Source organism: Phyllostomus hastatus, unplaced genomic scaffold (genome assembly GCF_019186645.2).
Source record: "Phyllostomus hastatus isolate PE091 unplaced genomic scaffold, TTU_PhHast_1.1 phas_contig_148, whole genome shotgun sequence".
NCBI classification, from domain to species: domain Eukaryota; kingdom Metazoa; phylum Chordata; class Mammalia; order Chiroptera; family Phyllostomidae; genus Phyllostomus; species Phyllostomus hastatus.
This window is the reverse complement of record NW_025333607.1, coordinates 17839970-17853001: the sequence shown is the minus strand read 5'-3', so window position 1 is coordinate 17853001 and position 13032 is coordinate 17839970. Positions and strand designations below refer to the sequence as shown.

General features: G+C 48.7%; 1 protein-coding gene across 1 annotated transcript in view; it reads right to left on the bottom strand.

Moving 5' to 3' along the window:
- Positions 1-13032, bottom strand: part of USH2A (usherin) — a 516227-nt gene that overhangs the window by 74053 nt on the left and 429142 nt on the right. Inside the window, exons 59-61 of the mRNA XM_045859450.1 lie at positions 12846-13004; positions 11267-11429; positions 2871-3225 (exon numbers count right to left, since the gene is read on the bottom strand). Of these exons, the coding sequence (XP_045715406.1) occupies positions 2871-3225; positions 11267-11429; positions 12846-13004 (677 nt within the window). The remainder of the gene's footprint in view (positions 1-2870; positions 3226-11266; positions 11430-12845; positions 13005-13032) is intronic.

The window sequence follows — 13032 nt, the reverse complement described above, 5'->3', positions numbered from 1 at the left end:
TAGCTGTCTCTCTCTCCTGCCCCCGGCAACTTAGAAGGACCTACTTAGGCCCAAAAGGAGATGGAGCTTCATGAGGTTGGGAGGGAAGCCGGTGACACATTCAAACCCACGCTCTTGCCAGTTCTCCTCTCCTGCTGCCTCTGCTGCCGCGGCTCCTGCCAGAGCACAGGCCTCCCCCGCGGAGGCCCCGCCGCCGTTCTCCACGCGCTGCGCCTTTGGAGCATGTGTGCACCCACTGCACCTGCTTCACGTGGCTCTCTCCGCATACAACACCCGCCTGTCCATAAACAACTCTGTGGGGGGGCTCTGGGACCAGCCGGCGGTGGCACTCTCTCCCAGCAACACATTGGTGGCCCCTTGCGCAGGGATGGAGTCCCAGTAAATGAGACTACATGAGGGGAATCAGTGATAACTCCTGCAAGTCTGCGGACTGGAATGTAATCCTGGCCATCGTGAGGATGGGTTCTGTGCCTCACGAACTGAAAATGCAGTTCCTTTGCTTTGGAGAATTTTAGCCACAGCCATCTACAGAATGAGACCTTGACAGGTTTCCTAGGGCAGCAGCAGAAATGGAAGGAGGCAGGGGAGACATTTAGCTGGTGTGGGAAGGAGAGGAAGTAAGTAGAGCCAGGAAGGCGCCCAGAGAAAGATTTAAAAGGGATTCACGGAAACACGAGCCCTGGGAACTCTAAGGCAAAGAGAGTTAACCCAAAATGCCCAGTGGTAGCCATCTGCACCCCGGACTCGATGACTCACCGTCCCCCAGCCTCTGCTCTGCCCGAGGACCCGGCCTCATGGGAGACTTCATAAATACACTTGAGTGTAGAAGTGAGAATTGACATATCGAGTATAGCACTCAATGACTATTTGCCAAATTGGATTGCGTCGTCGATAACCTGTTCCTGACCCGGGAGATCCACTGCACTAGCCGAGAAAGTCCTGCTGCTCTGCACGGGAAGAGGTGGATTTCAGGTGGGGGGAGGGGTCTGACTCGGATAAAAGGGACATCCTCCTCTGAGGGGGGGAATTGGAATTAAGTGGTAGAACCTCCTTCTTTAGATACATTTTAACGAACATATTCTCTTGGGAATGTATAATACAAATGGGTGACAATCACAGACGATCATGTTTCTGATTACTTTCACAGGTGTCGGTCCAGAAAGGGCCTCCTGCCACGGAGACCGACCCAGTGACCAGCATGCTGAGGCTGCCCTATGGTTCTGTGGGAGATGTCCTCACCTGCTCAAAGATTTAGGTCAATTGGGACTTTTCCTGATGAACCCACAAAGTCTTCTCTCGGGATTTTCAGGGTCAGAGATCCAGATTTGGGGGCGACTTGGAACACACACACACACACACACACACACACACACATGCACTTTGACATTGAAAGACAGTATGCTGAAATATTGCTGGTTCTTCATTACTCTGGCTTTTCTCTTTGGATCGCAAAGGACTAATCTTCAGGAAGATGAAGGATTTAGCAATGTGAACTGGGCTGTCGGGACAGAAAGTGTGTGGGGGCCCCGAGGACAAAGAGCCCCGGGGAGCTTGAGGCTGGGGGCCACACGCCTTCCTGAGCCCGTGAGGCTCTTGGAGTCCTGTGTTGTGTAATGGAACCATCTCAAAAGGGGCGGCTTAGAGACTCTCTCACGAGGGAACTCTGACAGACCTGTTTTGGGAGATGTAGCGTTTAGGCTCATACTCCTGAAACATACTTTATGACATCAAACGTTTAATGATTACAGCATCGGTGCCTTTGGTGAAATGCATTCAAATTATGCTGTCTCCCCCAGAAAGCCCTTGTTTCCGAGTGAGACAACTGTCACTTAGCATTTCAGTTTTTGCTCTCAGGGTGGAAATTTGGAACATGCGTTCCGAGGATGTGGCGAGAGGTAATGTATTGGCTCGGGGATCACCCACCTACACTGAGGAACACTGCTTCCGATGCTTATGACGAAGGATTTAGGAGACGTAGCATGAAAGACTGTGATAAAGATAATTAAATGTCCAGTAAAAAGGAAAGTACTGATTCTGAAATAACGATTTAAAAAATATCGCACCTCCATTCACACGTTGCTTAGTTTTTAGTCATATGGGAAAATTAAACATAAGGACAGTGACAAACCATGGTATATTTATACATCTACATAGATATATCTAGAAATTTAATTTTCTTCCTTGAAGAACCGACATCACAGCACACATCTATATCTAAAGATATCTATTTCTATATCTATATGTATCTAAGTGATACCTTCATCTATATACTTTTTATATTTATGTATATCAATATACTTGCATAGATATAAATACATAATTGGCTGTTTAAGAAAAAAGAAAATTAAAGCCCTGGCTGGCATAGCTCAGTGGATTGTGCGCGGGCTGCAAACCAAAGTGTCGCAGGTTCGATTCCCAGTCAGGGCACATGCCTGGGTTGCAGGCCACGGCCCCCAGCAACCGCACATTGATGTTTCTCTCTCTCTTTCTCCCCCCTTCCCTCTCTAAAAAATAAATAAAATCTTAAAAACAAGAAAAAAGAAAATTAAATCTCTAATGTTATCGGAGCCTCATCCCCATGAGGTATAGAGACACACCTTTACTATCCCCATTTAATGGATTTAGAAATCAGGTGAAGAGAGGGTCCCTCCTTTACTTGAGGTCAGGCAAATAAACTGTGGTCTGCAAACTGGTTCCCAGCATCCCCTTCTCGGTTCAACAACCTATTCCCCTGACTTCATCGCTTCTTTTCACATGCGAACAATTTCCACATATTTAACCCGAGTCAGAAACGACAAGTCGGAGGAGCAGCGGATGTCAGCCTGTTGACCAGATGACCTAAGTGTCTGTCCCCCTTCCTCAGTACTCACCATCACTGTGAAGGCACGCACGGTCGAGCTGTTCAGCGTCGGGTCCTCCGGTCTCTCTTGGTAGACCACGTGGTACCGGGAGATGACGCCATTGGGGGAGCCCGGCTCGGTCCAGTTCAGCAGCACCGAGTGAGCGCCCGTGGCTCGAGCCCAGGGTGCGGGCAGATCCTGGGGCGGGGCCTCCAGCGTGCGTGCCGAGGACCACGGGCTCGCCACCGAGCCCCTGGAGTTCTGGGCTCGGACCCGATACTCGTAGAGCGTGAAAGGCCGCAGGGCACCCCCAGCGTCGGTAAACTCAAGGGCTCCTTCCGCCCAGACGAACACCTGGGCCGCCTCTTCCATGCCAGCAGGACGTCTGGAAGGGAACCGAGAAGGGGTTCAGGGACGGCTGCCCCTCACGACCAGGTTTGCAGACAGAGTAAGAAACGGCTTCTGAGAAGATTTTGTTACCAACTCAGCTTCCCAACAGTCTCTCCCGGGTGTCATGATGGAGGCCGGATGGAAGGGTACACCAGCGGCCTGAGCAAACAGCACTGTAAAAGTGTACCGAGTGTGAGCAGTGTGTGTGTGTGTGTGTGTGTGTATAAAGAAATAATCTGGTGAATCTTAAAAAGTGAAACATCACCCATCATCACATTTTTTCTATGAACTTGGACATTTTTTTCTTTTAAAAACCACACATGTAATATGTAAAACATTAAAAGTACCATTTAAAATGAAAATGAACAATGAAGAACTCCAGCAGCACACATGTGAGCACTGTTAGCACTTTCCCTGTCAATCTTCCTCTATGTGCACGTGTGCGAGTGTGTGCCTGTGCACACGCGGTCATTTGGGGGGCTTCCTTTCTGCACGGCTGGAACCATACCATGCGATTAGCAGGGGCCGATGTTATGGGGAGTCCCTTCCCCTCAGTGGTGGACGGAGTGCAGGGAGGGTCCCCACTTGTTTAAATCTCCCTGTACCACGTCTCTGGCTAATCTGCTCCTAAACTCACTCTGACTCTCTCTGGCCGGTGGGGCACTCGCAGAGACAATGACGGTGGAGACTCGTACGCGTTCGCACCGTGAGGCTGACCCTCTGCTCCTCCGACACCCACATGACCTGTGAAAAAGCCCAGGCCAGAAGGAGGAACCTTCTAGCCTGTACAGAAGTGCACAGTTCTTACCCACTTTTACCACCACAATGCTGGCTCATATTTGTTTCTAGGATGTTTTTTTTTTAAACTGAGACTTTTTAAAGATTTATTTATTTGTTTGTTTATAGAGAGGGAAGGGAGGGAGATAGAGAGAAACATCAATGTGCTGTTGCTAGGGGTCATGGCCTGCAACCCAGGCATGTGCCTTGACTGGGAATCGAACCTGCGACACTTTGGTTTGCAGCTCGCGCTCAATCCACGGAGCTACGCCAGCCAGGGCCAGGATGTTTTAAAAGTATTTTAAATTCACTAACTGCATGTCACTTATTTCTCTTTAGATGAATTATTTCTTCTTGAATTAAGCCACAATGCTTCAAAGTAAGGGCGATTATTTTTTTTATACTCATCAACAAACCTTTTATTGAACACTTATTCTACCCTGGGCCTTGTACCAAGAACAGAGATGTACAAAGATGAATGCCTTCTCCAACAGAGCTCATGGTGATTAGAGAGATAGAGCAAAATACAAATTAGTGAAAAATAACATGATGGGTCATACGATAAGAATTTGCTTTAGAGATCTTTAAAGGGCAAACATCAAATTCCTTTTAGATGTCTTCTCCAAAGCCTCGTCAAAATGCAGAGCAGGCTCAAAAAACTTCTTTCGACTGCCTGAGAAGGGGAATGTTTGGCTCCATTTTTCAGTTTATTGATATCAAAACCAGGGCCCATGTGCACTCTTCTGGGGCCCAACACAGAGAACATTAAACATCAAAGTGAGAGAAATGACACCACCAGGCATTGGGACGTCCAAGGATTTGATATTTCACTTGGGGCAGTTCTTTGCTCATCCAGAGGTAGTAGCACAATGCAGACCTGGCCACCAGGGGGCGTTCCTGAGGACAGGCGGTTGGTTTACTTCTGTATTCCCCACTTTGGAGCCCAGGCGGTGTTCAGTAATGTTTTTTCAGATGCAGGGCATATAGTCTCGTGGCTTTTCTGCATGTTTACCTCGTCTGTATCAGCCCTTTCTTCCCCTATCGGGGGCGTATCTGCGTTGGAAAGGAATACACCCAACAGACGACCCTCCCCTTCTGTAGTTTGTGCTCTCGTGGAGAAGAGATGGATGAATAAATCAGGATTTCTAGGACCTTAGGGACCTTTAATTAGCATCCCCTTCATCTACCGACATGTTCGCATCCTGCCATATCAGATTACCCATCACAACAGAAAGGGTTACTAAGACAAAGTCAACGGCAGGACACCTTTCACAGAAAGGAAGGGTATTTAAAGTCATTGGCCTTAGGAATTCGATGATCCTCAAGCTGATAAATCACCGTGACCTGAGGACGGGCAATGCCAAGCTTCCTGCTGGAGGCTACAGAGGCCTCTGAGAAGCCTCCCAGTGACCTGCGGTTAGCGGTCGGCTGCCCACCTCGTTGTCCTCGCTGCCCTTCCTGGGCCAGGCTCTGCACTCAGCGCGGCTTCGCCGGGCTTGGCCTTTGTGCGCGCGGCAGATACCGGGGACCAGGTGTGTCATTGGGAGGGATCCATTCTAATGAGGACCACGAGGCTCCAAGCCAACATCGCCGCTCAATGAGCTTTTTCAAAGGCGTTTGCTGGGAACACAATAGAGCAAGCTAACATACGGACTTCCGCCGGGAGAGAACACTGTCCACTGTCTGATGTCAGCCTTCCCCTGGCAATTCAGTGAATGCTTTATTAAACGCTCACGCAGTCCCCCACTGGGGTGCGGTCATGGTTGCCGCCAAACTGACATTGTTAAAGAAAATGGCCTGAAAGTGTGAATTTTAAAAAATCTATGTCCCGGCTGGTGTGGCTCAGTTCATTGGAGCGTTGTCCTGTAAATGGAAAGGTCACGGGTTCGATTCCTGGTCAGGGCACATGCCTGGGCTGCAGGTCCCGTCCCTGGTCAGTCAGGGAGCACGATGAGAGGCAACTGATGGATGTTTCTCTCTCACATTGATGTTTCTCTCTCTCCCCACCCCCATCCCCTCTCTCTAAAATCAATGAGCATGCCTTTGGGTGAGGATAAAAAAAAGTAAAAAAGACTATATTATATAAGAGATTCAGCATTCTGTTAGCTTTAATTTTTATTCACCAATGCAATGAAAGGATGCAGCCTGGTTAAGTATTTCCTATCACTGTTGAATACTTAATAAATTAATGTTATGGTGAGGTAAATATTTCATCTGTGGGGTTAAAAAACAGCATATCTTTGTGTCTGAATAAACTCTGAACAAAAGAGGTTGAGTAGACCACAATTATTCCTAATTTATTTAAGATGTAGGCTAAGTATTCATTCAACTGGAAGTGTTTCCTTTTGAACAGTCTACGTTGATGGAAATCCCATTTTAAGATCTCTCTGAATAGCCAATTGTTGTTCTATGCTTAAGCTTACTTCAATTATACACTTTTCCAACTAGAGTTAATTTAATCTTAGCACTACAAGGAAAACAAAAGTGGGTATTGCAATGGAGCACCATTTATTTGAAAAGCTACTCATACTTAGTTTGCCCTACTGCGTAGAAGCTTTTAAAGAGCCCACCCACCCCCCATTCCCTGCTGGCAGTTCTCCATGCTGATCTTCAAAAGCAATTAGAGTAAAATCCTATAACTCAATGCATTTCCCATAATAAATTAAGATTATGAAACTGCCACTGTCACCTCAAGAAGAATATTAAAAATACTCCCCATTTGAACACATAGCCAGAAGCACCGCCCTGTGGTCGGAGGAGACAGGTGGTAGGCTCCAGCCCGTCACTTAATTTTTAAGTGACCTGGGGCCCATCCACCTGTGCTCTCTGGTTTCTATGTCACTCTGTAAGCTGGACTTAGTAAACTTAGAGTGCACACTCTCTTAGAATTTCTGTAGGAATTTCCAGTAGTAAATCAAATCATGCACCTGAAAACCACGGGGTATGTGGAATACATGATATGAAAGAGTTGCCAGCAAGATCAAGTTCCAGAGCGGTACTTAGGAAGACACACTCAGCGCAGTGCCTTCGACAGCGGGTGGTCACAGGCGGGGAGGCCACCTCGGCGGTGCACGTCGGAGTAAATGCAGCCCCTGAGCTGGGCTGAGGGTAGAGGAGAGGGAGACACCGGGGATTCACAGAAGAAGGCTCCGTGGGGGCCGAAGGAGGCAGCGTCATGGAGCGAGCGGTGCTCCGGTGTCAGGGGGAGAAACGTCAAAGACCTTCCGAGATTCTGAAGACTCCGTCCCGTTTACACTGTGGTGGCTTCCAGGCACGCCTCCGAGGTAGCGCGGGTCTAGCCCCGGACCAGGGAAATGAAGCAACCGCCGCGATACCGCGAGGCTCACGAGCGCTTTGGCTTCCCAGCGCCTGCCTCTCGGGGAACCCTCCTGGGCACCCGGCCAGCAGCGGTCTCTGCCCGGGCCTCCTGGGCGGTGTGGTCCCCTCTGGAGGTGGCAGTGGGGCTCGGTAGACGGACTTTTTCCATCTGCGAGGTTACGGATGTGAGATGCAGCGTGAATGCGGAAGAACCTTCACCGCACAAAGCACACATACCACGCAGAGAAAGCAGACGCCCGAGACGGCCCTGCCTGTGCCCTGGCGGTGAACAGGCTGCAGAACACCAGCATAAACGTTGTCCCAGTTACAGGGACTCTCCTCTCCCGTGACTCACACGTCACCCACAGAGTCGCCCAGAGAAACTACGAAAGTCCCTGTCCTCCGGGGTTTCACTTCCAACCCCAGGCGCGGTCCAAGAATATTAAACGGAAAATTCCAGAGATCAACAGCCCCCGAGATGTAAAGCGTGTGCCGCTCGGAGCAGTGTGGTGAAGTCCTGTGCCGTCTCGCCCTGGCCTGCCCTGGGTGTGGGGCCTCCCTTCGCCCAGGGGTTGCACCCCAGCCCGCGAGTCACTCGGGAGCCTTCTAGTTTATCAGATTGACTGTTGTGGGGTCCGCGGCGCTTGTGTTCGAGTCGCCCTCGTTTTCCCTTACTCACGGCCCCGAAGCGCAAGAGCCGTGATGCTGGCAGCCCACACGGCCGGAGAGAGGCCCCGGAGCGCTCCTTTAAGCAAGAAAGCTGAGTGCAGTACAGTAAGACATCTTAACAGGGAGATGGAGAGAGAACGTAACCCTGTAGCTTTTATTACAGCATAGTGTTATAACTGTTCTATTTTATTACTATTGTTGCTAATCTCTTCCTGTGCCAAATTTATAAATCAACCTTTATCACAGATATGTGTGTATAGGAAAAAATGATGAACTATAGGGTTTGGGGCTATCTGTGGTTTTGCAAATCTACCAGGGGGGGCTTGAAACATATTCCCCTTGGACCAGGGAGGGACAGCTGTATCGATTAGCAGGTAAACGAAACGGGAGCAATCGCATTGAGAGTCTTGTCCATACTGGGTTATTGGCTTGCTTTTTTTTTAAGTCATACACATCCCACCCCTTTACTGGGACAGACACTTTTTAGTAGGATGGCAGCATGAACAACACAAGGGAATAACCGAGGAGAAACCCTTTGGGGGCGGGGACAACAGGGAACAGAGTGACAATCACTTTCAAAACGGGACCGGCGAGCTGGCCTCCCGCAACTGAAGGACAATATCTGCAGCGGCCAAACCCCGTCCTGGGCCTGAGCTCAGCGCGCTTCCTTCGGCGGGGATCGGGGAGACAGGAGGCAAATGCTGGAGCAGAAATTACATGCCACCTCCTCCCCAGAAATACGGCGGGCTGCAGCCGTAACTATGCAAGGGCTCTGCGTAGTCCCAGAATGAAAAAGAACTCTCGGCCCACATTCCATTCCTGTCCTTACAAATTCCTGATTTTTTTTTTTTTTTGCGGCTATCTAAGAAAAATTTGATATTGTTGTTGTCTGAGCCCATTTAAACTTCAGCCGAAATAACCGCCAAGTGATTCATGCCTATGTAGGTGAGTATAATGATTGTATCTGGAGCCCCAGTGCGCCATTCTCATTTCACTTTAAATAAAAAACAAAATGTATCTATGTCAGTCAGTGCCCTTCTCCTGTACTCGGAGGTATCAAACAGGCTACAATTATGATTGTGAAGTGATTGTGTCACATTGGAGGAAGGTTTATTGCTTTTGAGTCCGCTAGGCAGTAACACATTCTGCTTCATATTACTCTTTATATCATTGTTTGGCTGTGACTGGAATAATCAAATGCCATCAAATGCTGTCAAATTCAATTTACAGTATTTTTCATTGAAGCGGGCTTTCTGCATTATATTTCCTGTTTTCCCTCTCCATCGCTGCCGTGGAATGGCCACCGTAATCATGAGCTTTATTTACAAAACCAACAGAGTGAAGCCACCTCCTGGTTTATAACAGATACTTTATTTCCCCCCCGATTCAGAATAGGAATTGGATGTGGTTTTCTCATGCAATTAGCATTAAGGAGATGAAAGAAAACTATTCCAAGAGGATGGGCATTTTAGAGCCCGCACGGATGTGCTCAGCGTAAAATCTAAGTCCGCACGAGCCATTTTTACACGTTCACGTGGACGGAATCAGAAGTACGATTCTTCACATTAAGGTTTGCTGGGAAGAAATTTGGCTCGCCCACGTTCGGCATTGCCACCTGCGTAACCAAAAATGGGACAGTGCTTTTCCTTCCATAATTTCCCAACAGACCCTTAGCTGGGCACTGAAGACTGCTCTGAGCTGAGACGCTGCACTCTCTGAAGCTGTGGAGGAACCTGACCCCAGTTTCATGATGTGCTCAGGGCGCTGGGCCACCGGAGGCAAAGTGCGAAGGTGCCGGAGAGGGTGACAAAGGGTGCCGCAGTGGGGATGCGCGTCTGGGAAAACCTGTGTTGTCCTCTGGTGCCTGATGCAAATGCTCTGCTTTTGGAACGGGGTTTTCCGTCTGCAAAGGGCTTGCACCTGCTGTGTCTGTCTTGCATGGTCTTCTCCGTCTTAGATAGCACTATGGTGGGAACTGGCCGGGCCACCTCCCCAGTTCCTGATCTATCCTAACCCCGATGGGATGGTGTCGGGAGCCGGAGCCTTCGGGAGGGGACGAGGTCCTGAGAGTGGAGCCCTCGTGAGTGGGGCCTTTTTTTTTTTTTACAAAAAGGATCCTGCAGAACCCCCTAGCTGCTTCCACCGGCGAAGCACACCGGGGAGTGACTGCCCACTATACACCAGAAGTGGGTGCGCGTGAGACACTGAGTTGGCCAGCACCTGGAACCTGGACTCCGCAGAGTGGGAGAAATTTTAAATGTTTGTGGTTTATAAGCCACCCAGGTTATGGTATTTTTGCTGTAGCCACCTGAACCGAGACAGAGAGACAGAGAGAGAGAGGGAGGGAGAGAGAGAGAGAGGGAGAGAGAGACGGGGGGGGGGAGGTGTGTGTGACAGGTGCTTTGCCCCCTTGACTGTTCCTGCTTTACCTTCTTCCCACCCCCTGCCCTGTCTGTCTGTCTCTCATTCTCTTTCTCTTCTTCAACCCTTCCCTCTCTGTCTCCCTTCCTCTCCTCCTCCTCCTCATTGTTTGTTTAAAGAAAATATGAATTTAAAGCTATGTCCATGTTGATTGGGTGAAGGCATGATTTTAAGGAGCGCAATAACCCTTCAAGCCAAAATGCCTCTAGTCTGTTTCCCTCGGTTTCTCTGCCCATCCCACGTCCTTCCTCTCCTCACTCTCTTTTCCTTCTTCCCCTCTCCCCCTCCCTTCTCTGTTTTAGGTCAGTGCGCTGGGTCAGTTCCGCACAACGCAGTGAAAAGAAGCTGCATGAACACCGTCAGCCATCACAGTGGAAACTCATCGAAACAGAGGGGACTGCAGAGCGGAGCTGCACATTCTGCAGCTGAAACACCCCAGCTTTTAAGGACCAGAAACAGCTGGTTCCCACACTCATGTGGTAGGCAATGGGAAATATGAGAAGTCTTGTCCCCAACCCGGCTCCTCCTCTGGAATGACCACCTCCTCCAGGCCAGGGAGCTTCTAGGATGTACTAGCGCCTCAGCAAAGGGAAGGCCCAGGCGGCTCTGAGGTCCTGTCTTTCAAACGGCGCTCAAGGAAAAACGGTACATTGTGGTTGAGGATTTTATACCTTGGATAAGGTGTAAATGTTTGTAAATGTTCCCAATACCAATTTGAGTCCCTAGCAGGTGCTCCAAAAATCATAAGTTCCCGTCTTTTCCCTTATGGAGACAAAATGGATTTGATTCTACACTCTTAGAACAGTCCGCATTCTTCCACCGGTAAACCCCACGGCAGCAGCCAGCGTTACCTGTGAATGAGGTAGTCGGTGATGACTCCGTTGGGCTGTCCGGGCGGCTTCCACGTCACCCCTATGTGAGCCGGCCCCAGGGCCTCGAGAGCGGGGGGACTCAGGTCCGTGGGGGCCGCTTCCGGTGTTCTGACAAACGTCCCCCTGCCGACCCCGCAGCTCCCTTGAAAAGGAAAATCAAGGCCTTTAGTAATTTTTTTTCAAGCAGGGAAGGGACTGACCTACGCATATAGGATGGTAAGCTGTCATGAAAATCATTTTATCTGAACTTTCGTATACACATTTCTACACATATTTTAGACCAGTGCTGTAAATCTCTACAGAACTGGAAAAGGTTAATAGAGAATCATTTCTGGAAAATCTGTTAAGTAACCATATCTTCATAAAGGCATAACCAATAAAGCTTACGCCTGTCTGAAGTGAGGTTTCTCTAGTTTATCGTAGTCATTGCAGCAACAACGTGATAGTGTGCTTGAACTTCTTAAGCATGTGACCTATATAACAGCTTAAATGCTGTTAATATCTTTTTTTCAGTCAATATTTAAGAATAACGACCGTGTCTCACTGCACAGGAGCCCAACAGTTAGCCCGGACACTGGGTCTTCAGAGTGTGGCTTCAGGGACTGAGCGAGGCAGGAGTTGGTGTGACATGTGAATCAAGAGGACATTCATGTAAAGCCGTGTCCACGCTGATCTGCTGGAGACTGCAGACTCAGGGACCCCCCTACCCTTCAGACCACCAAGCCTTGCTCTGGTTTGTACGGAGAAGTGGGCAAACGGGTCCGAACTTCGGAAGGACGCAGACGGAACACTGACGCCCAGTCCTAACCAGCTCTGTGTGTGGGAACTAGTACTCGTTCGCCTACAGACGACCCTCAGGGCCATGCCGCACAGCGGTTCCAGCTGCACGCTGAGTGTGAGATCGGGGCGTTTCTCTGACCTAAGATGAAGTAATACTGCACACCAGCAGGAGTTACGTATTTTGTTCTCTTGGCAAACTGGGTGTTTTATAACATTTGAAGGAATGAAGGGGCCGAGTGAGGCTCCCACTGAAGGATGCCCTGATGGACAATGATTTCACTGACCACTGGTCTAAGCCTCGGGGTTCAAGGTGACACTTTATGTACCTGAGATAGGAGTTGGGGAAGTAGTTTTAAATATCTATGATTCATTTGAGTGCAATCCAACTTCTAAATAATGTCTTTTCCACCAGCTCCTCCTGAATGAAATTTAAATAGAACCAAGGTGACTACATTTCCTATTATACCCAATCTGTTTCACATTACCAGTGATGCCTTTGTGGTCTAGGTGGTTTTCTTTTAAAGGGCCTTATAAAACAAGACTTTGCAAAACCACTATTTTAATATATTTAAATATTCATGATTTAATGTGCAGAAATGCATAATGCTGCACTCAATACCAGGCTCTGATTTTTCTGGGTAAATAGTTCAGTACAAATAAGAAATGAAATGTTCATCTTCGTATTTGAATTGAGAATCTATTCCTTTTTCTTCTTTTTTTAATAAAATACTTAAAAAAACACACAAAAGGCCAGAACAAGTGTCTGAAAGACTTTCACCGTTTTGACATGCTTGTATCCTGATCTCATACTGGGTGAATGGAGTCAAGTTCTCCAGCAGGACAGACCGACGGTGACCCGCAGGGAAGGAGAGAGGGGCCTCGCTCCCAGCATTCAGTAAGACATTGAACTCCACAGGCATCTGGGGGATAAGGATCCCTTGAGAGAGACAGACAGAGAGAGAGAG